General features: G+C 42.1%; 1 protein-coding gene across 2 annotated transcripts in view; it reads right to left on the bottom strand.

Annotated features, from left to right (window-relative positions):
* Nucleotides 1-16,775, bottom strand: part of LOC115792185 (transmembrane protein 164-like) — a 76,360-nt gene extending 59,585 nt beyond the window's left edge. Inside the window, exons 1-4 of one of the 2 annotated variants that reach the window (XM_030746621.1) lie at nt 15,890-16,775; nt 7,396-7,445; nt 4,143-4,209; nt 1,930-2,008 (exon numbers count right to left, since the gene is read on the bottom strand). In XM_030746621.1, coding sequence (XP_030602481.1) covers nt 1,930-2,008; nt 4,143-4,209; nt 7,396-7,445; nt 15,890-16,327 — 634 coding nt within the window. In that variant the 5' untranslated portion in view covers nt 16,328-16,775. The remainder of the gene's footprint in view (nt 1-1,929; nt 2,009-4,142; nt 4,210-7,395; nt 7,446-15,889) is intronic. The other variant, XM_030746623.1, reaches the window with a different exon arrangement.
* Nucleotides 16,776-27,781: the final 11,006 nt, after the last annotated feature.

The raw sequence follows: 27,781 nt of genomic DNA, 5'->3' as shown, positions 1-27,781 counted from the left end.
AACATTGTTTCCCATCAAAGGCTCAGGGGCCCTCCTCCAGGAAATTCAGACACTTAATATTCTTTATTTTGGTGAAATTTGTGCCTATTCTACATTAATTTATGGGGGAGATGTCTGTAAAGGAAAACATATAAATGAAGTATAATGCAGTAAGTGCTTTCAAATATTTATTATCCTCTAGATGACATTTTTCTCATTTAACACAAGCCAACACCCATACACATCCTGTCCTTGTTTGCATGTTCCTTTTGGGCAAGTGACCTCTTTAAATGTGAATGAGTCAATTACTCATGTGGGGTTGGGATTAGATCATAACAAATTAATACTTTTTAGTTCCTTTATCAACCCCTGGGCTTTAACAGCTCAGACGTCTTCAGCACGATCTGTGCTCATGTTCAAATCTGTCTGCGTTCATAACATGTTGCATAAATCCATCTACTGGGATGATTTTTAGGGAGCTTGTTAACAAAGTTCCTGAAGCTGATAAAAGCAAAAGGGGCAGGCAACATAATCAGCAACAGTAAGATTAGTGAGCACGTTTAATCTTAAAAATCATTAAGCTAGCCGCACAAAACTCATGTGGTTTTGAAAAACAGAAATAAAACAAGTTATTACTGGAGTTGCTCCACCTGCTCCTTTCTTACTGGCTCCTCTGAGGTAATCAACCTGCCTGTAGGGCATGGAACCAGAGGAGGAGGGACGCTTGTGCTGTAACTATAGTGAGGGACATGTATATGCTTGTTCAATACTTTGGTGGTAAAATATGCTAAAAACATAGCCTAGCAGGCTGCAACAAGTCAGATGGATGGCACTCATTGCCATTACAGAAAGACTTAACTGTTTCTAAACGTGGACTATCACGAAAAAGGCATCACTCACTGCGTCCCGAATCTGAAACCGTAACCTGGCAGCTTTATTGTATCCAAGTCCATATCCAGCTTTCGAAGGCATAAAGATATCAAACAACTATCTGTCAAACTTTAAGGTTTGATCTCTCAATAGTGCGTGATGCATAATAAACCTACCGATGTCAAAAGATCACCAAATTAGTCCAACAGATTGCAACAATAGTTACACTATATGGACCAAAGTTCTGGGCCACAAAGTCTCTTAATCTTTAAATTCAGAGGTATATACAATCAAGCACCTAGCCAGTCTGCCTTTACAAATGCCTGTTTAAAAAAAAAGGGCCATTCCAAAGAGCTCTGTACTCTCTGTATTGTAACAGAATGCCGCCATTGCAACAAGTCAGTTTGTGAAATTTCTTCCCTCACAGATATTTCACAATCAGCTGTAAGTGGTATTATTGCAAAGTGGAAGCATTTAGGAACGACAACAACTCAGCCACTAAATGGGAGACCGTGTAACGTTACCGAACGGGGGTCGATCGTTGAGATGCATAGTCGCCATCGCTCTGCTAACACAGTAAATGCAGCGTTCCAAACCTCCTCTGTCATTAACATCAGCCCTAAAACTGTGCCATGCGAGATTCATGGCTTGAGTTTCTTTGGCCACCTGTAGGTGGCCCAGTATCTCTGTCCATGTAGCAGATTTCATACTGTTGCTTTAATATGAATCGTATTTTTTACCCTAAAAGATGCAAAGAGCCTACCGTAGCAAGCCAATATTTTAACAAAGTCGCAAAATACAGAAACGTATATGGATGTACGTGACTCTTCCAAGTTAAACTGTTTTATATTTGCTCTTCAGTAGCCTGTATGTAAGTGGAAATAATGTAAACAATCTTACATTAACAGATGTTACTGTGTTTAGAATAAGCATGACACTAGACATGAGGGATAATGGCCACCACTGCTGAAGAGACAAAACACTGACAGAAGGAAATCCATCTATGGAAAAAAAAGTCATCCAGATATTATCACTTTGCTTGGCTGACCTGAAAAGTGAAAAAAAAGAAGAAACACCTACCTCCTTTCCTGAAAAGATAAAGAGGCACCAGGTACAACATGGAGTGTTGGATGTAATAGATCTCTTTCTCAAATGGCAGCTGAGAAAATGAAAAGCAAATGAACCATTTTAATTCTTTTATAAACACACAGTTACAGTAGAACTGCCCCCAACTCCCTCTGGGCCCTGAGAAGAAATCTCATTTCCCTAGCACTCTTCTTTAGGAGCATCGCTTGAATGCTGAAGACATCTGGACTCACTTTCACCAACTACTCTACTGCTTGAGTCATGACAGGCAACATTACTCAAGAGAATAAACAGATCTAAGAACAACAGGTACATCAAAAGTCTTCTGTCTGCTGAAAAGTTGAGGAAAGGGAAAGAAAAATAAAACAAGCTGCTACACTGGAGGGAGTTCCTGTTAAAAAATGATCAATGCATATTTGTAGCTCTAATCTGTTATTCTTGGACTGCGATCGAGTAGTTTTGCATGATTCGCAGATCAAAATAATCCTTATCTATCTTACACCAGGCCTTAATGCAGCCCCTCATTTCATTCACTCTGAAACAAGCTGTTTCTTAATCCACCTTTCTCCTGACTGGCTGCATCTTTGCAAACACTTTTGAACAACATACGAATGATCAATGACATCATACAGAGTCAGTAGAAAAAAAACTTTATGAAACTGTGTTTACAGCAGTCTGAAGTCAGCGCTTTAGCTAGTAAGTAAAGCGCTGTACAATAATTAAAACACAATATCAAATACAGATAAAAGATAGTTTATCAGGGATTATATGTACATAAGCATACATTTAAAAAAATAGCTATGTTTAATATGAGACAGAAAATAAGGAAAAAAATAATAGGTCCCCTTTAAAGATAGCATTTATGAAATTCATTAGATCTTTGTCCACAACTAAGTCAGAGATCCTTATGGTGGAGGAGGAGTTTGTGTGTCCCAGTGGTCCCAGGGGCTGTGTTGTGTGGGGGCTTTTGCCCCCTGATAGTGTCTCCCAAGGCAAATTGGTCCCGGATGAGGGGGCAGACAACGAGTGAATCCAACGACCCTTATAAGGGAAAAATCAAGGGCAGAACGCCTTGGTGGACCAATCACTGACTACTGGGACATGGAATGTCACCTCTCTGGTGGGGAAGGAGCCTGAGCTAGCGTGAGGTTAGATTTAGTCGGGCTCATCTCAACCCACATCCTTTACCAGTTCCTGGAGAGGGTATTTTTACATCCCCTCGGCTTACTGCCATTACGCCGGAGCTTGCACCGGTCGATAAGAGGGTCGTTTTCCTGCGCCTTTGTGCCAGGGAACAGGTCCTGACTGTTGTTTGCGCTTATGCACCATGCAACAGTTCAGAGTACCCAGCTTTCTTTGAGTCACTTTGTGGGGTGCTTAAGAGTGCTCCATCTGGTCACTGTTATCCTACTGAGAGACTTTAATGCTCATGTGGGCGTAGACAGTGAGACCTGGAGGGGCGTGATTGGGAGGAACAGCCTACCTGATCTGAACCCGAGTGGTGTCCTGTTATCAGACTTCTGTGCAAACCACAGTTTGTCCATAACACCAAGTTCTAACATAATGATGTCCATGAGTGCATGTAGTACCAGAACACCCTAGGTTACAGACCAGTGGATCATTTTTTTTTTATCTTTAATCATCCAGTCTGTGATGGTATGTTCTGGACACTCGGCTGCAGAGAGGAGCTGAGCTGTCAAATGATCACCACCTGTACCAAAAGTTTGTAGATGGGGTCTATAGATATGGCAGAACATCTCTGCTTTAACTGGTTACGGACTGCTATAAATGTGGGGAAAAGCATTTAATCTTAATGGGTATTCTGCATTTTTTTTTTAGGTTTAAACTTGCTAAACTGATTACACTTAAACTGATACAATTTAAATTTGTGAAATATCTACTGCATTCAGTATTCTTCTGCAGTGACTCACACAGTGTTCAATTCAATTTTAATTCAATTGGTTTATATGGTGCCAAATCATAATGTAATGATCATTTCAGGGCACTTTACACAGTGAGGTCTAAATCTTACAATATTATAGAGAAAACCAATGATGCTTTCACAAAGCCACAGTGTCAAGAAGTCTTTTTCAACATATCAGAGGTAAGGGATAATACTCATTGCTGAATGAGTGAGACACCTAACTTTGTTAACCTTGGAGACAAAACAAAAGCTAGCAGATTTGAAGGACACATTGTCTACTTACCAGTCTGGTGTTGACTACAGGGAACATTAAAGCCAATAGTGCTCCATTCAACATGTGGACCTGGAGCCTGAAAACAATGAAAATGACAACAAACATTAAAAATGTCTATGACGACACCATTTACCTGATATGTGTATAAACATCTCTCAGTCTCTGTTGAATTTTGCCATCTTTTACAGTCACTTTAGTTTCTCTCCTGTCCTTTTGGTTTCACAGAGTGTGTTTCACTGTGTGCTTTGCCCCCTCTCCACACAGAGGAACAGGTGGAGGACAGTTTAGATTCTGTCCCATGCTGCAGAAAACCAATCAGACTCCTCCCTGATGCTGTTAGCAGCAGCTGTCTCTTATTCTTTGTCAGGATCATTTCCTTGTGGGAGTGCTGATTGTGAAAAGTCAGGTCAGTAAAGTTTCAGGCAATCGCTTGATGTGAATATATGTTTGCTGACATAATTCTGACAAATCAGAGCTAGCTACTCATTCAGAATAATTAGTATAATTTGAATATATTTATAGCTTTTGGTTAGCACACACTTTCTACATCTGTTTCCATCTCACTCACCATCCAGCGCACACATAGCTTGTCTGCTCCTGCAGATAGAAGGAGGGTGATGCTTACTTAGTAAACTTGTACAAACCCAACATAAGGAAAAAAAAAAATGTTTATGTTAACTAAGATTGATTTCAAGAGGCACCACATACAGTATAAAAGCCAAAGAGCTTATGTGTCAGAGTGTAGGCATCCATCTATCTCCTGTGACTGCTCTTTTTATCAAATGAACCGAAATAACTGTTGTGACAGCTAAGGTCGCTGGTAAAACAGCAGTGCTGTAGTAATGTCGCTTCAAATAAGTCCAGCTGTCACTCTGGGGGACCACTGGAAATATTACAAAATTTAATGAGCATTAGCAACCTCAAAATAATTGTGATTTATTCTATATTGTGTTTTACTGTAATATATTTTATATATCTACTACTTACACACACATATCTGTGTTGTATTTTCACAGGCAATCAACACTTACGCCCTGCCAGTTGTCAGATACCCTGCTGGGAAAGTAAGCTGACCAAAGGAGGAAATAGAAGCCACTGATGTCTTGACATCAGTGTTAGTGAGATTGAGGAGTTCCTCAAGATATTCTTTCCACTTCCTCAGTTGAAATCAGCAGCACCCCACCCGCACTATACACTGTGTGAGTAGAGCACCGCTTTCCCTTCCTGAGTTGCCTGACTGTTTGCTCGCTTCAAGGCCAACTGAAAATCTTGTTCCATGTCCTCACCGATATCTGCCGGTATCTGTCAGCAGCCTCAAGAGACCCGCAAGCTAAGCAAGCCCAACAGTAATACTTCTTCAGCTTGATGGTTCCCATCACCTCCAGTATCCACCATCTTGATTGCGGATTATGACCACGATAGGTACCAACCACTGTACAGCCCCAACTCTGTGGTTGGCACAAATGCCCAATAACAGAACACACTCTTGTTCAGATCAGTCATGCCTCCCAGTCATGCCCCTCTGGGTCCCCCTGTCATTGCCCATGAGAGCGTTCAAGTCCCATAATAGGTCGATGGAGTCACCAGGTGGAGTACCCTCCAGCAACCCACCCAGCGACTCCAAGAAAGCTGGGTACTCTGAACTGTTGTTTGGCGTGTAAGTGCAGATAACCATCAGGACCTGTTCCTCGACCGAAGGTGCAGGGAAACAACACGTTTGTCCACTGGGAGAAACCTCAATGTACAGGCGGCGGGTTGGGGGATACAATAATACCTGCTGCCTCCCACTGAGGGCGTCTTCAGATTGGTGTAAAGTCCAGCCCCTCTCCAGGAGACAACCCCTACAACACCTCCTGCAGGAGCTCACAGGACGGCGGGCCCATTGTGATCTTATCGGATTGTTCCCAGTTTGGCCCCATGGGTTAAGGCCTGGCTACCAGGTGCTCTCCCTCGAGCACCCTCCCCAGGCCTGGGTTCAGGGCAGGTCTGAGCAGGGTAAACTGGCCCATTGATTTTTAAAATTTTTCATAGGGGTTGTAGAGATAAATATGGCATTTACTGTTTGTTTTCTGTTTGCTATACTACATGTATTAAGACAGTGCTAATGTAAAGCAAACATTTCCAGCTGCTGTTCCTTCACATTATAGAAAGGTATGGTAACTTTTACTGTGAAGAATTTACAAAAAATGCAGTACGTCAAAAGTTTTGGCCATTTAATTAAAAAAGAAAAAAAAAAAAAGAGTTTTAAGCTAATGCAATTTAAACCCCACTTATTAAAAGAAAGATTCCTGCTAAATTTCATTTGGTGAAAAACCAAAACCTTGTTAGTAGGTGGCAGAACTTTTTAGTGTGCCATTTTAAGCTGCTGTTGCTTTTAAACTGTAGCAATGAGGTGAAATTAACTTGGACTGAAATTTTAAGGATTAAAAATTTAAGACTCGTATGTTTTAATTAGTGGGCCTGGTTTCACACCACCAGCAGAGGTTCTGTTCACAGAGAGTAAAATGCCATGTTTACACAAATGTCTCAAACAACGTCTTATAAAAGCGAGACAGAAATTTATAAAGTTAATAAATGTTGTAACAAGACTAAATAAAACAGCCTATTCAGTGAAAGAACATCTTGACCTGGTGGATAAATATTACATTTTTCCCAGCAAATTAGACACTTACTGGGGAATGTTTCTTATTTCTAATTCATGTAAGAAACAACTTTTGTGGCTTCATAAAGCTGCTATCACTCGGTACACTGTGCACTGTGTGACTCCCGTGGGCTACTGCAACACAAAGTGACCCTGCTTGTGTTTATTTCTGAACAAATCCCACATCATGTTCCTGCTGGCAAAACCAGAGTCGTTTCACCTGAATAATTAACTGCTCAGACCGGATGAGTTGTTGTGGAGGAGGCTATAAACCCCAACAACTGCACTGCTATACAATTCTGCTAAAGCTCAACTGTTTTTCTATGGGGGACACTAAGAAATAATTACAATCAATGTCATCGACAATTGATTTTATATGAAAGAAAAAAAACAAAACATTTTTAATTTGGCTTAATCTACCCAGTCACTAGATATTGCATTCAGGATGACAAGTAGCACATATGGCAGTCATGGCCTTTTTATTGTTAGCACTAAAAACTCCAGCCCAACTCTTTATCTGCATTGCCAAAATATAGAGTTTTTAATTTAAAATGTACGTGGCAAGTTGAAAACACTATAAACAATAATAAAAAAAAAACAAACCCCAGGGTAAATACTCACCTGAACACAACCATTGCTGTTTTACATGGCGGACAGGCCAGGAGGAAGATCTGTTGGAGGAAGCAGAGAGAAATGAGCAACAACATTATTACATTACGCTCATATATTTGTTCTGGGACAGCTCAAAGGCTTTAAGAGCTTCCAGCTCTGAGTGCTGCAAGAAAAGAAAAAGTACTGCTTTAACAAGTTTGTACTAACATAATAAGAGCAGAAGCCTTGAACTGAACACCCCAAGAAAAACACATAGAAGCAGCTCAGACGGGAAGACAGGCGCACAATTAGGATGGAATCTGAGGCATTAGAGCTGCTGCAGGGTGTTAGCATTAATGACTTGATTTCAAGCTGAACCGTGGACTGAATTATTGCTCACTGCTTGGGAGTGATAATGTTTTCATAAGAAAAGTTAGGCTGCATTTGAAAACAAAGGTGAAGCCAGGTAAAAAAAAAAACAAAACAAAAAAACTTACTAATATCTTTCCATTGTCGAAAATGATTTCTATCAACACGCTGACTTTGTTGTCGAAAAAGGGACCTAGATTAAAATACAGCCTGCAATCTGTGCTTCGTGACCGGGCTGCGAGAATACTTCAAACAGGAATTGGTTCAAAACACGATCTGACATAAGAAAAAGTTGGTTTGCCTGAAGGCTGGAGACAGAATTACAGGAAAGAAACAGACCTGAGATTCATTGTACAAATACCCAGAAGATTGATCTGCTGTACACCTATCAACTTTATTAATCTGCAAACCTGTGCACAGTGTGGGGTTATTAAAACATACGATCACAGACTTGCACATATTTTTTTCATAAAGATAGTTATGTTTAACCGTTCTCTATACTTTCACTCTTTTCCGGATATTTTTTTTCCCTCTTTCAAACGTGTGAGACTTGTTTTGCTGTTTTAAAAACTCCCCATTAAAGAGTGAAATAAAACATGAAAATGTGTTCCCATGGATAAAATGTGCTTGCCAAAGCTGACAGTTTGCTGGCCCTTGCAGATTCCTAAGATGTATTATTACTGTCAGCCTCCATTGTAAATAGAGGCTGGCATCATGCTGCTGGCAGTTAAATGTTGTCGCTTGAATAATTTGTCTCATGTCAGATCTATCAAACCAATTAGACACTCTTCCAACATGGAGCCCTGAAGTCTTTCATTTTAATTAATGAAAGGCCATTATGACATAAACATACCATGGACTTGTGAGCAATTATCAAATAAATATTGGGTATAATCAGCTGTACAAAGTATCTGATGTTTCTCTAGCTCATTTCAATTTCATAAACACATTTCTGTGTCAATCAATTTTTATAATATTGTCTTATATGATGATATAATATTTTTACTTTTCATGACAGTAATGTAATTTTTCCTATCACCCTTTCAGCCAGTCACCATCCTGCCTTTTAAGCAAGTTTTTCAGCAACTGTTTTCAGGGAGTTTGTGGCTGCTTGCTAACTCAACAATAACGGCCACTTTATGGCGCCTGTCAGTCGCTAGCGTGACACTAACCCTTTTCCTGTTAGTATCACTTTACCCACTGCAATCTTTTTTTTTTTTTTTTACTCATTTGTGGTAATGGCTTGAGCGTATTCAGTTTTTTTTTTTGCAAGAGTCAGCTGGAGAAGAGCATTAAAATCTGTCTTACTTTCTTCTTTTTTGTGTCACTCCTGATTACTTGACCGTGTCTCTGTTAGAAACAGATTTAGGCTAGTCTTCACCGCAAAGCATTATTTTATTTGAACATTAATGCAGTGAAGAGTATAAATAAATTTTATATCTTTCACAACATTCACTGATTCTCCATTAATAACTACTTCCATAATATTACAGTGTAAGCAATTAATACATTCAGCAAATAACATTAACAATCTTATAAAGATGCTATAAACGGCTGTATTTGCACACATTTTTAAGAGAAGCGAGTGGATGCTTTTCTGTATGTGACAGCAAATAAAGGTCTTGGCTCGAGCAGTGCCATTAGCACTACTTTAACAGCGCACAAGAGAATAGACTCAGAAATGGATTTCATGCTCATTACAGAGCCCGCCGCTTTAGTCAGTAAACACTCTTCTGATTGGTGCTGATTGTTGGCTCACAGTGAAACTGTGAGCCAACAAAAAAAAAAAAAAAATCACGTGGTACTGTTGGCACATTGTAACCTTGGACCGACTAATATTCCTCAATCAAAATCAGTTGAGTTAATTTGAAACTATGCTAAATCTGGGTCTTATCCAAGAAGAAGTCAGGGAGAGACATTCTGACTTAATCCAATTCAAAATCCCACTTGAGTCTATAATAAGGATTGATCTCTGTGTGGGACACGGGCCCAAGAAGTCATGACCCTATTTATAGGTGAGAAGGACTACTTAAATGTAATCCAGTAAGTCCTGGGCTTCTATTAAATAGATTATACTTTTTTATTTTTCATATGGTGTGTTTTTTTTTTTTTACACTGACAACAAAACATGCGAATTAGGAATGCACAGTAAAATTTAAGGCTCAGTACTGATATAACGTCACCGAGTTAATGGGCACCGACAGGAGACGACTTCCTGATCACCGTGAAGCGCTGCACATTTACAGGGCTGTGCCCGTGAAGCTTCCAGCAGGCTTGTTCAAAGTGACAAAAGACAGACTGGTATGCAGTGTGAATTTCACTGTGCAGTCAAAACAAAACAAACTGGTTAACTATTTAGAGTGCTGCAATTGTGCAAAGCAAGTTTTTCATAATTCATATGAGAGCCTGTTTTGTTAACCGAGCCGTAGAAGCCGTCGAGCTGGGCCTTCGCCTCAGGTGCACGGACACTGGATGAACTTGGTGAAGCTGCTCTGTAGCTTTCATCCATTTTATTGCTGTGAGATTCCTCTGTTACTTTGCCACGTGTTCCAGTAGCAATACAATGCAAATTGTAGTTGTCAACCACACCTACTGTCCACCTGTTTATACTCACATTGTGTTTTATAACCACCGTCCTGGGGGGTGTGAGGAGCAACCGACCAATAGATTCGGCCTTAAGTGCATCAAAATGATCTGATATTGTAACACTACAACCACCAAGGAGGTCATATTTTGACCCCCCCCCCCCCCCCCCCCCGATTTTAAAACTCTGTTAAAATGTAATGCTGTTAAAATAAAAGACCATCCTCTCAGTTTTCATGACCTTCCCTAAAACAGGTTTATCCATCATATAGTGAATTTTTGGGTGTGTGGGACATAAAGAGCCACTTACACCAAGAACTGCATTTTGCGCCGGTTCGCGGCGTGCCTTGTTGCCTAGCAACACATATTGTTTACAGATATTTTGATTTGAAGGCTGCTGTAATGTGAGCCGGAGCTAGCTAGATGTGACTTATAAACATACAGTGGACTGCAGTTAGATAAAAGATGAATAATTCCTGCAGGGCCGAGCGGGGGCCGCTGATGGGAGGTTGAGCTGGGGCAGAGTGTGGCAGAGGCCCAGGCAGGCTGCTGGCTGTGCAGAGCAGCAGGGGAACTGTAGTTGAACTGAGCAGAGGGTCCAGAGTGTGGTGTAGTAAATCGGGGGGGGGTTGAGAAAGAGTGAAATCTGGTGCAGATCAGCCAAAGTGGACAGGCCTGCATCTCAGGCCTGAAGGGCTGCAGACAAAGGTGGAGCAGAGTGGACGGTGAATGATATACTTTCACCGTTCTTTTTATTATTATTTACTAAAATGTGTTTTTATTTGTTGCAACCAACTGTGGGGTCAATTTTAAAACGTAGGCAATGACCAGTTCAATTTGTTTCACAGTGAGCGCTCTGTTTTTTAATACCCTCTTTATTTTAGTGTAAAACCTTAATACTTATTTTTTTTAAATCATACTTATAATTAGAAAAATGAGAGGGAAATTAATTAACAACTTAACTTAATCAAGAAATGACCCACCGGTGTTTTTTTTGGAGGGGGGGGCCTGACAGTTCGGGTGTGATAAGTAAGTAAGGAATAAGTAATCTGAGTGTATCTGAGACTCTTTCTTTAGGCTTCTGGTTCTTTGGCCACACTTTTTCATAATTAAATATTTCTTCTGCCAAGCTCAGGAGGCTTGCTATCTTCATGGCTACTTGTTGAATTAACACAATTAAATAAATGGCAGGAAAAAAAAGAAAAGCTGAAGCCCCAACAAGCACTTGAGTGCTCAGTTATGATACCAAAGGTCAACCACCTTTGTCTAGACCAGGGCTCTTCAACTCCAGGCCTCGAGAGCCGGTGTCCTGCAGGTTTTAGATGTGTCCCTGATCCAACACACCTGAATCAAATGGCTGAATGACCTCCTCAGTATGCTGTCAAGTTCTCCAGAGTCCTGCTAATGACTTCTTTATTTGACTCATGTGTGTTGAAGCAGAGAGACATCTAAAACCTGCAGGACAGGGGCTCTCGAGGCCTGGAGTTGAAGAGCCCCGGTCTAGACTGTAATGAACGCCCTTATAGCACCAATAAAATAACCCAGCTAAGAGAATTACCTCCACATGCATAATCACAGCAATGAGTCAAACCAGCCCTGATATTCTTGTTGCACTAATAAAGACACAATTAAATCTAACTGCTGTTTCTCCCTATTAATTTTACAGCTGAAATACAATTTTATCACAAAGGTGCAGCTTGCTGGAAACATTGTGCCCCAAATATTGTCAGGTTCCCGTCGCCCGTCCACTCACAGCCGAGCAGGAAAAAGGCCAGAAGAAAGCAGCTGCGCTGACTCGAAGCATTTCCTGATCTTACAGGTTGTGACAGTGAGCAGCAGGGAAAGCGGTCATTCAAGGGAGCGATACGGTGGAACGCAAAATATAGAGTATGTGAAATTAAAAGACGCGTATAGTTCACTTTGGGCGGATATGATGGAGAAACTTAAATTTGCACATTTAAGCTACCTTCACAGCATACACTAACTTTTTTCCCTCAGTACTGCTGACAAGAGCTGAAGTAAGGGCACAGATGAAAGTTGTTTGCATAGAAAGATGAAGAACCTATTTATGGATTGACAGACTCCATCACTGAGAAGTCAGGTTTCCTTTTAACAAGTGCAACCATAAAGTGATACACTGCAGCGCTTTTGTGAGCCAGTAAACAATCTGCGATGCTGAGGGTTATTGCTCCAGCTGCTACATTAAACATGGCTATACCTAATGATGATACTGATAATCTATGCGATGACTTTCTTTTTGTGCCATACACAGATTGTTAATAGCGCCGTACTTCAATATATCGGCAACCTATGTGCATCCATTCAAAGCTGCCGCAGAAATGCCACACGCCCGCTTTGCAGACGGATGAGGTAATGTTTCCTGCAGCCTACAGAAACATTTGTCATGTGACCACCTAATATCTGTTACTGTTTTATATTATCGGCGAGTTCAGCTGTGCGTGGCCGACATCTACAAAGGAAGAAAGTTCACTTGATAAGAGGGCCGTGTATCTTTCCATCAGCGAAAAAAAAAACCCAGAAAACTAAACAAGGAAACTGCCAACTCAGTGGAGAAACCAGTAGCACGTGATGCATCATTTGGACAGCATATAAACACTATACTGTATGGATTTAAATTCCTTAACCTTTATCCCTGAACACTCATGATGACAAATTCGAGCCTTCAAGAAAGCCAAATGAATCATAATTACATAAAAATCTCGTAGTAGCGTGTAAAAAAATGGACTCCTGGCACATGAGCATTAGATTAGACAGATTTTAAAGGGATCTGCTAAAGTTTTCCTTTTTTTAATGTTGCATATATACCTTTATAATGATAGATGCTCATATTAAATACAGCCAAAGTTTCAAATTCTGAGGTGAGCATATGGACAAGTAATTTCAGCAAGCAAAACAGCTCAGACTGAACCCAAGGCTCTAAGCACTCGAGTTAAGACAGTTTTGTCTACTCTTGGCTCTGTATGCTGCCAGAGATAGCAGATATCACTGATATGGTCATGCCAGGCACACAGCGCTGTCTGTGAGCACAGAAGCCCCACCCACCTGCTGTTCAAACAGATTTACGAGGGGCGACCAATCAGAAGATTTTTATGCTGATCAAGACAGCTTGTTTCAGATAGTGGAGGAACTGCAGTGAGACTGAACCAAGGCCTGTGGTTCACATTTATAAGGTAAACAGGGAACTGTGAATCCAAAAAAAAAAAAAAAAAACTTGAGACGAGTTCAAGAATAAAAATATGGAGTTGGAAATTTGTATAATGGGTCCCGTTAAAAAAGAACACAGTATGTTCAAGCTGTTTATTCTTCTGACTAGAAATCTATAAAACTGCAGAGGAAGTTCAAATTATTTTTGTATTAGCACTAATCATAAGCTGTGGAATAAAGGAAGAGAGGAAGAGCATGACCTCCATTTACTGCCTCGTCCATCTTGATGTATCTATTATTTGATTTTGTTGCTTATGTGGCCACACCCACATCCGCTGGACGCAAATGGAAATATATGACAGTCGGTCGGACTGTCCTCGCTGTGCCAAAGTGACTGTCGTGGTACCACGCGGTGGAAAACATGCATCTGAGCTGCTGGATGTGAAGCAACTCTTCATTCCCCGTGGGGCTCTCTCACCTTGATATTTGCTCATGTTTGCTGGCCTAGTATTTTTGATCTCTGTGTAAATGCTCCAACTGACACAGCCTCTCTATGCAGCCACCTACAAATATTATGACTAGACTGAACTGAGGCAAAAAGCAGCACGTTTCCCCAAACTTACGGCGGTGTTTGTGTTCAATCTAGAAAAATTTCAAACCCAAAAAACACACTAAAATTTTTTTGTGTGTGTTTTCAATATTAATGCCAGTCCTTTAAAGAATCTGTGGATTTGGTTAACAATAGCCATGAAAAGCAGCTGCTGCATAACAGCACTGACAGGCACACATCCTGCTGCAGTGTAGTCAAGTGGGTATGTTCTTTTCGACAGCACAGAGGTGGTGTTTATTAATCACCGAGTGTACTCAAGAGTGAACTGAAACTCACTAGTTTCCAGATGTGAAGCCTAACAAGCTCAAATGAGACAGGAAATAAATGGGCGCTTGGAAAGCTTAGCAGAGCTCATTAGATGTTTTGATCTGAGATTTCCATCAGGCCCAAAGGGGATTAAAACCACACCCATACGCTGGTGATACAACATGAGGAATGTGTGATTATGAAAGGAGTTAACACATCTGTGAAACAAACAAAAAAACTCAACACACACCAAATTCTTCCAAGTAATCCTAACAAAGCAATGTTGAGCCCACAGGCGCTACCTTTAATAAAGCAAGAGTGCAGGAATGCATGACACACTTCTTTTTTCCAGCTATTTTTTTTTATATCACAGATTCAAGCTCCTGCAACAAATAATCAGCTGGTGCCATCACCCACCCCTCCAAGCCATCCACTGGATGAAAAAAAAATAAAAATAAATCCAATATATATACATTGCTTTCGCAAGTGAAAACGTACAACTTCCCTTTAAAACCATTTCCTCATTTGATCACGCCCAAATTACATACTGCTGTTCATCTTGACCTTACATTCAAGGACATTTCACTACCATCAGTCAATTCATCATCCCAGCCAGTAATTCATCGGTGTCCACTGCTTGTCATGCTACCTCCCTGTAATCTGAAAATCAATCATCTATGAACACATCAATTTTACTCCACTCTTCAATTTTTTGCTCATGATGACCTGACTTGTGACACGGTGATCACGCGACAGGAAGATCAGGCCACCAGGATGTGTAAACATGCAGGTACTGCATGCTTTGACGAATGAGTCAAATGTAACTCAACACGCCGCAGCAAAGACATCGCTCGCTTCAACTCCCAAACTGTGTGATTCAAAAATGTAATTAAGCCATCTGAAGAGTTAGAAATCAACCCCAGACTGGAGTGCTCCTTAACAGCTTACAGGCTGTTGATACATCAGCTTCATAAGGTATTATTTGGAGACAAAGTACAGGGCACACAGCTCTGGTTTCACAGCCAAGGGCTGAACTTGAGATGTCTTATTTCATGGCAGCACTGGGCCAACTCCCTAACACAGGGATGAATGATGTCCAATCCAGTCTCCAAAACAAGATTTCAACTTGTACTTTTCCACTGAATTTACTGTCACTTTTATAACCCACTTGCTTCTGTTATTAAGTAGCTTTAAATGTGCTGTACACACACTAAGCCCATGCCCCCCCCTCCCCACAGCCAGGTTTTAAGTTCTGCATGGCTCAAATAAAAAGCATGCTTATGCATTTCAAGGAACAATAAAGTCATTAGAGGACTGTGATTGTAAAATATCAATCACCAGAGCTGGAGATGGGTGAGGTCAGGTAAATAACTAGCTGATGAAAACCAGGCCTTCGAAGTCACTCAGCATATTATAATTTATACCCCACCAACCCATCAGCTCTGCCAGACAGCTTGGAAGAGAAGATAACATCTTCTAATAAGTCATGCTAGTCACAAGTTTAATCCTAACAAGCACATATCAGCTAATTCACTACTGTGACATGCCTACCTGCACCATGGTCACGACATGGCAGGGATTCAGCAGATATATCAAAGTCTTGGTTGCAAACTTGAAGCCAACCTCCACTCCAAAAGTCATGCACAGGGCAACCAGCAACAGGTTCTTGCCCAGACTATCCTCTTTTGCCCTTATGCAGTCTTTCCCAGCTACTCTGAGCTCTTTGGAGAGGTTTATTTTCTTCAGTGCCACCCCGATCTCCACCAGGGAGATGAGGACGATGAGCAGGCTTTCAGCGATGCGCTGCTGGGGAGCGAGAAAGGCGGCACACTCGGGCCCCCCGTTGCCTTCAAACTTGGGGTCCACCCCGCCGTAGACCCAGTCCAGCAGGCTGTATATGTTATATCTGGACATATTCCTCTTCTCGTGTTGGAAAAGATTCGAACAGGATGGAATAAAAGACGCCGCACCGACTTCTTGGCGAAACATGAACTGCAAGATTTTTCTTCCGCAGATCGTCTCGTGGTTGAGAGGTAGACATGCATCCACTGCCGCCTCAGTGCGTTTGAGCTAGCTACACTACCTCATCCACACACGGAGGAGGAACTTCAGCTAGCGACAGGAGGCATCCGCACTCAAGATTACCCGTAGCTGCTGCTGATGTTCGAGGGTGCCGCCAAGCCTCTTTCCGGTTCCTCACACACGTAGCTTGTTAGCATAGGCAGTTAAATTGAAGCCGGCATCATAAGAAGAACGCCAGCATGCTGGCTACCAGGTCTCAGTCACATAAGTGGAGTTAGCATGTGTTAGCCGATAGGTAGCTCAGCTACCAGCTCTACCTTTACCAAGCCTTACTGAACCGAACAGGTTCATGTCACAGTTAAGCCCCGACCTCTGCCTTACAGGTTCTCCACCACGCTAAAAGAAGGGGTTAGGAAAGGAAGCAAGGTAAAGGAAGCCGGTTTTCCTGCTTGCTGAATTTCCACGTTGATCTACATGATAATAATCTGTTCACATTAAAGTTCGAAATATCGACGTCAATGGTACAACTGAACTATGAGATTAAATATCGCTTAATAATCACGAAAACGCTGGTGATAGTCACACATGATATTTACGACTTTTTGAACGTGCAATTTTATTGTAGAAAAACACAGAAAGCTTATTGTGTAACCCTGGAGATCAGCTTGGTTTGACACGCTTCGTACACTGCCTGCGAGTCCCTTCTGAGGGCAGAGAAAATAGTCCACGACACCCAACACACGTGATTCTTGCCGATGGGGCGTTCATGGAAAATACGGAAACTTTCAGTACTATGCACCTCGTTGCAGTTGAAATAAATAAATAAATAAATGAGTATGTAAATGATTTCAAGTAAACTATTAAATTTTATTTATATGGCACCTGTTTACAAAAATAATCTTTTCAGTGTGCTTGTTATTCTCAGGTAAATACCCTTCATAATTACAGAGAGGACCCCAGTGACTTATGAGCAAGCACTCTTAAGGCAATGGTGGGGAGGACCCCCCCCCTAAAGTGTAACAAATCCAGTAGAACCGTTCTCTACTACCAAACCTACTTTAACCAAGGAAGGGACAACCATCTGCTGTAATTGGTTGAGTATGAGGGGAAAGAGAAGAAAAAAAAAGACAAGTACAGAGAGACAAACAGGACAAAATATGAACTATGGGAGAGAGTAAATGACATGATATAGTGGTGTTATAATACACAGGGAGTAAAAACAGGGGAGCGGGGATGTCCCCAAGCAACCTGGGCCTATAACAGTGTAACTAAAGGACGTTTCAGGGTTACCAGGTCCAGTCCTAAGTATAAGCTTTATCAAGAAGGACTAGCAGGGAGATCAGATTATTTTTTGAGCTTTTCTTTACAGTAATGGTAAGTATATAGTAATGGAGGGAAATATTTAATATTGGTAATTCTTACCTCCAAGAGTCAGCATTAAGTAAACTTTAAAACGTCAAAATCCAATGAAAAATGGAAATGATTTTGATGAACACCTGACTATTTCATATATGTTATACTTTTTCTTTACAGTTTGTAATGACAGATCCTTATATTTTTAAGAACATTCCATGGCAGAGTATCTTTCCAAGAAGAAGAGTTACCAATAACGAGCCATATGAAATAAAGGTTGGAAAATGTGTAGTCTCCACAAATGCATGCCACTAAACTTTTCTCCATGTTCGCTTAACTATGGACAAAAAAGACTAAGGGACAAAGGACTAGAAAGGCTGTATGATTTCGATTATAATGGGACCAAAATGCATCCTCTGTGTTATTAAGGATGAGGAAAAGGTCCATGAACGTCCTCAGAGAACTCATTTGTAAGCTGCTTTCTTTCTTCCTTGCTTAGCACTGAATTTACATCCTAGAAAAGCGTAGTGACGTCTGCACTCTCCACACTAACTCATTTGGAGTGCACTTCAGTGCAGCAAATAGTTTTCACAAATACATATAATGAGATGGCGTGGATTGGATAGAAATGGACTCATGAGGGAAGACAAACATGATGAAACTACACTCAAAAAAATGAAGGGAACACTTTTTAATCAGAGTATAGCATCAAGCCACTTAAACTTTTGGAATATTGATCTGATTAGTTACGTAGCAGAGGACGTCATTAATCAATTTCAGCTGCAGGTGCATTAGAGGGGTAACAATGAGACAACCCCCAGAACAGGAATGGTTTTACAGCTGGAGGTCACTGACATTTTTCCCTCCTCATCTTTTCTGACTGGTTTTTCACTAGTTTTGCATTTGGCTGGAGTCAGTGTTACTACTGGTAGCATGAGGTAATACCTGGACTCTAATCAGCTAATTAACTCAAAACACCTGCAAAGGCCTTTGAATGGTCTCTCAGTCTAGTTCTGTAGGCTACACAATCATGGAGAAAACTGCTGACTTGACAGTTGTCCAAAAGATGATCATTGACATCTTGCACAAGGAGGGCATGGAAGGGCTTAAACTGAAAAGGCAGAGCATGGAGCATGATGGGTCAAAGGCACGGGGTGATATCTAACCTCACATTAGCCACATCCACAAAGAAATTGAAAAGGTTTTCATATATTTCTCAAATGAAGGTTCAGTGCAGTCTGTGGAACATCAAGAACAGTGTCTACAGTTTTAAACACTATACAATACAATAGAAGACAAGAATTACAAAAGCAATCTTATGTTTTTTGTTTTTTTTAAATTTATTAAGACTTAAAACAGTCACACTGATAACACAGTAACATCATTTTAAGTATTGAACACTGAATTTAAGGTCAAATTTTTAGTTTTAGCCAATTTTCAAAGGAATTGTTGCTCCTCAGTGACGCTTGAGTAGGATGGTAACTTGTTCAAGGTCACGATTATATCTGATGCTTTATAGGCTTTTTTTTTTTTTTAAAAAGTCTTATTTCCACAAGAATCCACACCCCCAGAATCAGATGATTCCCTATGAGCAAGCGCTTGGCAACAGTGGGGAGGAAAAACTCCCTGTTGGCAGGAAGAAACCTCCGGCAGAACCAGGCTCAGGGAGGGACGGCCATCTGCCGCGACCGACTGGTGGGTGAGGGGAAAGTGAAAATTTAAAAAAAACAAAAGCCAAAATGATGTTTTTTGGAGCAACTTAGAAATTAATTTTTCATCAAAGTGCTGGGCTGGTGTAATAATTAATTGAGTTTTGGGTTTCACAGTGTGGACAATTGGGGCAACTTTGATGAGACTGCGGAGGATAGCAGAAGCAGGCGTGGAAGGCATCTGCATTGTTTTTAAATTGAATGTCACACTCTTCACTGTTGCTGCTCCACGTAGAATTTAGGTGTACAGCTGGGTTTTGGACACTCCAGTCTGTACTGTGTGGGCTGTTTGACTGCCAACTGGAAGGCTGCTGACAGAGAACAAGGCTTTGATCTTCTGTGTTCTCAGTGTCATTACAATGGTCTCTGGGAGAACTCTGTGAGAGGCCGGGGTCAAAGAATGGATGCTGGAGAACCTCTAAGGGAGTGATGCGCTGATTGGCGTCTAAATGCATCATCTGTTTAATGAGGCTCACCAACAACTCCTGACCGCTTTGGTGGCCTGTTTTCATTTTGATTAATTGTTGGATATCATCAAGACGCCTGAGCTTTATGAACCGTGTTTCTTTCACTTGATATCCTGTATCATGTTTAAATTCTTCTTCAGCTTTAAATCTCCAGTGTTGGTCTCCGCAGTTTTCTTTGATGAAGAAATATTGTGTATTAAAGCCACGGTCCAAGACACAGTCAGGTGGCAGGCCCTGAGTGTGTATGATGTATCTGAAAGTATCATAAGCCATTTGACCAGGGTAGAGCGGCTGCCCTACGGCCAGCTCTGCAGCTATCAGGCCCAGGGCCCACATATCGATAGCGTGATCGAATGGAGCCTGGAGCATTACCTCTGGTGCTCTGTACCAAAGGCTCTGCACAGAGACATGTGGAGCCAATGTAGACACGGGACATGCCAGTCCAAAATCAATAATTTTCACCTTCATGGGAGACTGATTTCGGTCTACAATCATCACATTATCTGGCTTGAGGTCAGTGTGTGCTATTTCCCTGGAACTCAGGTGGGACAGCGCATTGGCCAGCTGATACAAAATTGGCCTCAGCTCACTTACAGGAAGGCCTTGGTAGTTCCGGTCCTGCATGTAATCGTATAGGCTTTGATCAAGGAGTTCAAAATTTAGGCATACACGCTCCCTGTCCATGAAAAAGCCATTCCATTTAATGATGTTGCAGCTGTCTGGATCCAGGCATCTCAGCTGCTCTAGGATGAATATTTCTGATTTTGCCTGCTGCAAAATTTCCGGGTGGTTCTTGTTGACTTTTATTGCCACAGATTTGTTGGTTTTGGTATCAAGACATTTGGTTACAAAACCAAAGCAGCCCTCTCCGAGTAAAGCCTCCACTTTGTAGAATTTTCCCAGCATGGTTCCTTTAAAAGTGTCAAAATCACTGGGGAGGAAGGATGATGTGTTCTCTGACTTGTTGAGCGGTGTTTCCTTGGGTAATTCATCTGGCTTTTGGACACTCCACTTAATGCTATGTGGACTTTCTGATGGCCAGCTGGAAGGCTGCTGACAGAGAACAAGGCTTTGATCCTCTGTGTTCTTCATGTCATTACAGTGGTCTCTGAAGGAACTCTGCGAGAGGCCGGGGTCAAAGAATGGATGCCGGAGAACCTCCAAGGGAGTGATGCGTTGGTTAGCATCTAAGTGCAGCATCTGTTTAATGAGGCTCACCAACAAATCCTGGCCGCTTTGGTGGCCTGTTTTCATTTTCATTAATTGTTCCAGATCATCAAGACGCCTGAGCTTTACATATCTGGTTTCTTGCGCTTGATATCCTGTCTCACGCTGAAATTGTTCTTCAGATTTAAATTTCCACCGCTGATCACCACGGTTGTCTTGTACGAAGAACAAATCTGGATCAAACCCACAATCTAAGACATAGTCTGGTGGCTGGCCCTGAGTTTGTATGATGTATCTGAAAACATCATAATCCCTCTCACCAGGGTAGAGAGGTCGCCCTATGGCCAGCTCCACAGCTATCAGGCCCAGAGACCACATATCGATAGCTTGATCGAATGGAGCGTGGAGCATTACTTCTGGTGCCTTGTACCAAACTGTCTGCACACAGTCACCTGGAATTACTGCAGACACGGGACACGCCAGTCCAAAATCAATAACTTTCACTTTGATGGGAGACTGAGTGCGGTCCACAACCATCACGTTTTCTGGCTTGAGGTCAGCATGTATTATTCCCATGGCACTCAGGTGGGACAGGGCATTGGCCAGCTGATATAAAATTGGCCTCACCTCACGTATGGGAAGGCCTTGGTTGCGGCGGTCCTCCATGTAATCCAGCAGGCTTTGATCAAGGAGTTCATAATTGAGGCATATACGCTCCCTGTCGATGAAAAAGCCATTCCATTTGACAAGATTGCAGCTGTCTGGATCCAGGCATCGCAGCTTGTTGAGGATGAATATTTCTTTTTTTGCCTGTTGCAAAATTTCAGGGTGGTTCTTATTGACTTTGATCGCCACGCATTTGTTGGTTTGGATATTACGACATTTGGTTACAAAACCAAAGCCGCCCTCTCCAAGGAAAGCCTCCACTCTGTGGCATTTTCCTAGCATGGTTCCTTCAAAAATGTCAAGATCACTGGATGAAACGTCCACTGACATTTTGAGCGGTGTTTTCTCAGCAACGTGTGAAGAATTTTTTCAAAAAATTCTTCTTGTTGCTGTTAGGAAATTGTCAAAAATCCAAAATTGTTTTCAAAACTCTTGTGTTGCATTCAGGTGAGAAGTCTGATTCGCACTGAAAGAAAGTTTCAAATGTGTCCAGTTAAAGAGTTCTATTTAACAGAACCTCCTTAGATCTCTTTGTTACCTAATACTTCATAGAATTTTCAACATTCCGAAGTGTCTTTGTGTGGGCACATAAGCGCATGGGGTGGGGGTGGGGTGGGGGAGGAGTCAGTGTGCGCATGCGTGCACATCCACATATACGCGTGTGTGTTCACACAATACCCGACACTCACACAGGCTGATGAGGGCGCTGTCCTGCTGGCGACATGGTGAAGGGAGGTGGAGAGCTCCTGCTGCAAGTTTGTTTGTTTGCTAGCAACGTTCATGTTTTTGTTTCTGTTCTGTAACAGTTGGAGGCTGCAGGGATTCTTCTTTGACTGAACTGGTTATTTTGTGAGTGACTCAGAAGAGGCGATAATGGTATAGGTGTATCAGATATTCTATGCTGGTGGAAGATGGAGTTGCAAAGAAGATCACCGTAGAGCCGGATGGCACCGGGCTGACCTGCAGTCTGGCTCCCAGGATTCTGTCAGAGCTGTAGAATGATTTTTTTTTTTTTAGCCTGTCATGTCTGGCAGTTTTCGCACTCAGAATATGATCCGAATACGCTGGTGTACCAAACATATTTGCTTTTCCAAGAATAGCTCTTTAAGTTTTACAATAGGCTACTCTTGGTAGCATGTATTTAGTTTGTATTTTGATTTTATTTTATTTATTTATACCAGGCGTGACAGGCAGAAAGGAAAGGGTACAAAAAGGAGTGAGAAAGAAAAACAAAAACAAAACAAAGGTGAGAAAAGAATAATCAAAGAATGATATCCACATATCTACACATGCACATACATACGCATACACCCATACACACACATAATCCTGCTGTTGCTTGCAAGTAATGTGTGTATGGGCCTCTGTCATGGAACGTACTCACCAATGGAGGCAAGAAACTGCAATCATGCCCCTCGTGATCCAGAGGCGAACGGGAAAGGACCCAGGGGACGCGGCCTATCCACGGCCCACCAGGACATCAGAAGACGAGAGGCCACACATCCCGATGGCAACTGCACACACACCCCAGAGGAGGAAGGAGGGAGACCCCAGACGGACCCCCCCACGGACAAACGGCAAGAGTCCAGACAGCCAGAGGCAATGAGCAGCCAACCCCCGCCGCAGGCCGGCATCCCCCGCACGAGCCGCGAATGAGGCCCCAGGTGCCCGAGAACCGCCCGACACCCAGCAGAGCCCCCGCCCACGCCAAAGAGGCCCGAGCCACCCCCAGGCCACAACTGCCAAGGGAGCGGACCAAGAACCACGCCAAGACATCCAGCCGCGAACCCCGGGACCCACGGGCACCCGACACTCCAGGGGCAGCAGTGGCAACCAGCAGGAAGCAGCAGGAAGCGATAGGGAGTGATAGGGAGGGGTGACTCCCACCCTCCGCAACCATGTCCCACAATGATTTTTGAATTAAAAGAAACTGCACACCCTGAGCTACTGTGAAAAATCACACTTAGAAGCCCACTCAAACTTCCTCCTTCTTTACCCAAAGACAGATGCAATTGTCACGTGGATGCTAGTGTCAGAAACGGAGTTGGATGACGATTAATGCGCACAAGTATGACACGAATGGCAGTCCTAAGGATGGTGCATCAATCTGTGTATACTGTTACTTCTGAGTAAATAAAATTTACACTGAAAGCAATAATCCCCGTTTTCCTTACCTGTTTGTCACAAATTCTGTGTCACTGCAACAATGTTGTGATGAAAGAATGAAGACAAGTGCTGATTAGAATTTAGATAAGTGTAACGTAGATATGACTCACCACAAGCCTCAGCACAGAAGGGCTTTTGCAATAAAATATAAGTTGATTTATTTACAATATTCAGCTTGAAAGCTGAGTTAAGTGCTTTCTTTAACAAAAATAAATAAAAAATTAGAAGTGCACTTTAATGTCACTGATGTAGTTAGACACAGGAAAGGTGCTTATTTTCATACATCTATAACAAACTGGGATTTGATGAGGTCGACAGATGGCTACTAAAGTCGATGATGTAGAATGGAAGCTGTCAAAATTTCTAATTAATAAAACTCAGTTAACGCTACTGGAGGTAATGTGTATTATTCAATACAGTTCCAAATCATAAAAGTCACCTCAAGGTGCTTTACAGTATAAGGTAATTATTCTAGAGAAACCCAACAATCAAATGACCCTCCATGAGCAAGCACTTAGTGACAGTGGGAAGGAAAAACTCCCTTTTAACAGGAAACGGGAAGAAACCTCAGGGAGGGGCAGCCATCTGCCACAACTGTTTGGGGAAGAGGGGAAGGAGACAGGACAAAGGACATGATGTGGGAGAGAAGAGAAGCCAGAGATTAATAACTAATGATTAAATGCAGGCATAGGCGTAGGAGACAATATTGGAGACAGGCGCATTTGTCCCACCCAAAAAGTTGTGTTTGCTCATAGGTAGAAAATCATTAATTGGAGGACTGAATTGAATTTTTGTGGTTTATTCTGGGGAGGGGCTTAGGCTTTATAAGCCAGATTTAATGTTCTTGAGAGGAAGAGAGAGGGAGGCATAGCAGGCCTAGTGTGTTGGCTAGAGCCCAGTAGCCATGGGCTTAGCCTTTGGGTTTCTTTGGTTTAGTTATTTTTTGAATTCTTTTGAACAGTTTTAAGTTTGTTTTTCTATAGTTTTTGTATCTCTTTTTTTTTTGGTCATATCACCATCCTGACCCTCCTTGTAAATCGCACTTGTAAATAAATTGCACATCGGGTGAAGAGAATTCCAGCCTCCAAGTGTGTTTCCTCAGCTGCAGCTGTGGCATTACTACAGGCTGATATCTAACCTCACATTAGCCACCTCCACAAAGAAATTGAAAAGGTTTTCATATATTTCTCAAATGAAGGTTAAGTGCAGTCTGTGGAACATCAAGAACAGTGTCTACAGTTTTAAACACTATACAATACAATAAAAGACAAGAATGACAAAAGCAATCTTATGTTTTTATTTTTTTTAATTTATTAAGACTTAACACAGTCACACTGATAACACAGTAACATCATTTTAAGTATTGAACACTGAATTTAAGGTCAGATGATTCCCTATGAGCAAGCGCTTGGCAACAGTGGGGAGGAAAAACTCCCTGTTGACAGGAAGAAACCTCCGGCAGAACCAGGCTCAGGGAGGGACGGCCATCTGCCGCGACCGACTGGTGGGTGAGGGGAAAGTGAAAATTTAAAAAAAACAAAAGCCAAAATGATGTTTTTTGGAGCAACTTAGAAATTAATTTTTCATCAAAGTGCTGGGCTGGTGTAATAATTAATTGAGTTTTGGGTTTCACAGTGTGGACAATTGGGGCAACTTTGATGAGACTGCGGAGGATAGCAGAAGCAGGCGTGGAAGGCATCTGCATTGTTTTTAAATTGAATGTCACACTCTTCACTGTTGCTGCTCCACGTAGAATTTAGGTGTACAGCTGGGTTTTGGACACTCCAGTCTGTACTGTGTGGGCTGTTTGACTGCCAACTGGAAGGCTGCTGACAGAGAACAAGGCTTTGATCTTCTGTGTTCTTCATGTCATTACAATGGTCTCTGGGAGAACTCTGTGAGAGGCCGGGGTCAAAGAATGGATGCTGGAGAACCTCTAAGGGAGTGATGCGCTGATTGGCGTCTAAATGCATCATCTGTTTAATGAGGCTCACCAACAACTCCTGACCGCTTTGGTGGCCTGTTTTCATTTTGATTAATTGTTGGATATCATCAAGACGCCTGAGCTTTATGAACCGTGTTTCTTGCACTTGATATCCTGTATCATGTTTAAATTCTTCTTCAGCTTTAAATCTCCAGTGTTGGTCTCCGCAGTTTTCTTTGATGAAGAAATAATGTGTATTAAAGCCACGGTCCAAGACACAGTCAGATGGCTTTCCCTGAGTGTCTATGTTTTTGTTTCTATTCTGTAACAGTTGGAGGCTGCAGGGATTCTTCTTTGACTGAACTGGTTATTTTGTGAGTGACTCAGAAGAGGGGATAATGATATAGGTGTATGACCCAAGGGGGGTAGGGGGGACATGTGCCCCCCAAAATTGGAGACAGGTGCATTTGTCCCACCCAAAAATTATACTGCAGAGGAGAAAAATACTTGATTTTGAAATCCTTAACTCGCGTGCTTTTGTTTTGAAGGCGTAACATAGCATTTGGGAGGTGGGAGACAGCAGCCTGTCAGGAATGTTGCCATGAATATGGCTTGTTTAAAACGTCTTATTGTCAGATTACTTTCATATAGAGAAACCAAATCTTTTTCAGTCATCTTAATCCTGGGCGGTCCCTCGTCCAATATTTAGCTTGCTAGTACCAGTGCTGCCACCTGAGAAAGTAAGCGTACAGCCACTGAATGGTCATAATGCTTGATAAAAGACTCAAGCCAGTGTTTGGTGGTTTGCCCACATCTTACGATTATAAAACATAGACATATGTAATTATACATGCAATAATAAAGTGAACACAACACTATTTTTCCAAGAAACATTTGAAAAAGAAGAAAGTCAAAGATCAAATAGCATTTTTTAAGCTTTGCTCAGAGTGTTTACGGATCTGTCAGTTTTCCAATATGTGTCCCCCCCAATAGTAAACTTATTCCTACGTCCTTACCTGGACCCTACAGAGGTTGCACAGGTAGGCCAACTCCTCCAGGATGGCACAGCAATATGAGCTGGACGGTTTGCTGTGTCTCCCAGTACAGTCTCAGGAAAACGGAGGAGATTACAGGAGACGGGCAGTTACTTTAGGAGAGCTGGACAGGGCCGTAGAAGGACCAGTGCAAGGAGGAACAGAATGAGCACTGCCAGAGCCCTGCAAAATGATCTCCAGCAGCCACGGGTGTGAATGTCTTTGACCAAAGACTTCATGAGGTTGGCCTGAGAGGTGCCCTGTGCACTTTTAACAGATGAAGCAGGTTCACCCTGAGCACATGTCACAGACCTGAAAGCGTCTGGAGAAGCTGTGGAGAACGTTATGCTGCTTGTAACATTGTTCAGCATGACCTCATGACAACGGCACCCTGACTGCCATTAGGTATAGAGAAAAAAAAATCCTTGTCACACTGGTGCAGGGGGTCCACCCACTGCACCAGCGTTCCTGGAGGAGGAAGGAATTGATACCACAGACTGGTCCCCACGCTTGCCTGACTTAAATCATGCAGAACAACTCGGGACATTATGTTTCGGTCCATCTGATGTTGCCAGGCTTCACCTCAGACTGTCCAGGAGGGAGAGTAGATCCCCAGGACACAATCCATCGTCTCATTAGGAGCATGCCCCAAGTTTGTCAGGCATGCATACAAGCATTAGGGGGCCATACAAACTACTGAATATCATTTTGAGTTGCTGCAATGAAATTTCTGCAGAATGGACTAGCCTGCTGCATCATTTTTTCACTTTGATTTTCAAGGTGTCTTTGAATCCCGTAGGGATTTGAGTCCTGTAGGTTGACCATTTTCATTTCCATCAAATGATGTGGCATCCTTTCATTCCTAACACATTACTCAGTCTATAGCAGTATAGATATCCAGCAACATTTTTTCCCCCATTGAGTTCAGATGTGTT

Source organism: Archocentrus centrarchus, chromosome 14 (assembly GCF_007364275.1).
Source record: "Archocentrus centrarchus isolate MPI-CPG fArcCen1 chromosome 14, fArcCen1, whole genome shotgun sequence".
NCBI classification, from domain to species: Eukaryota; Metazoa; Chordata; class Actinopteri; order Cichliformes; family Cichlidae; genus Archocentrus; species Archocentrus centrarchus.
This window is presented reverse-complemented; position numbering and strand designations above follow the sequence as displayed.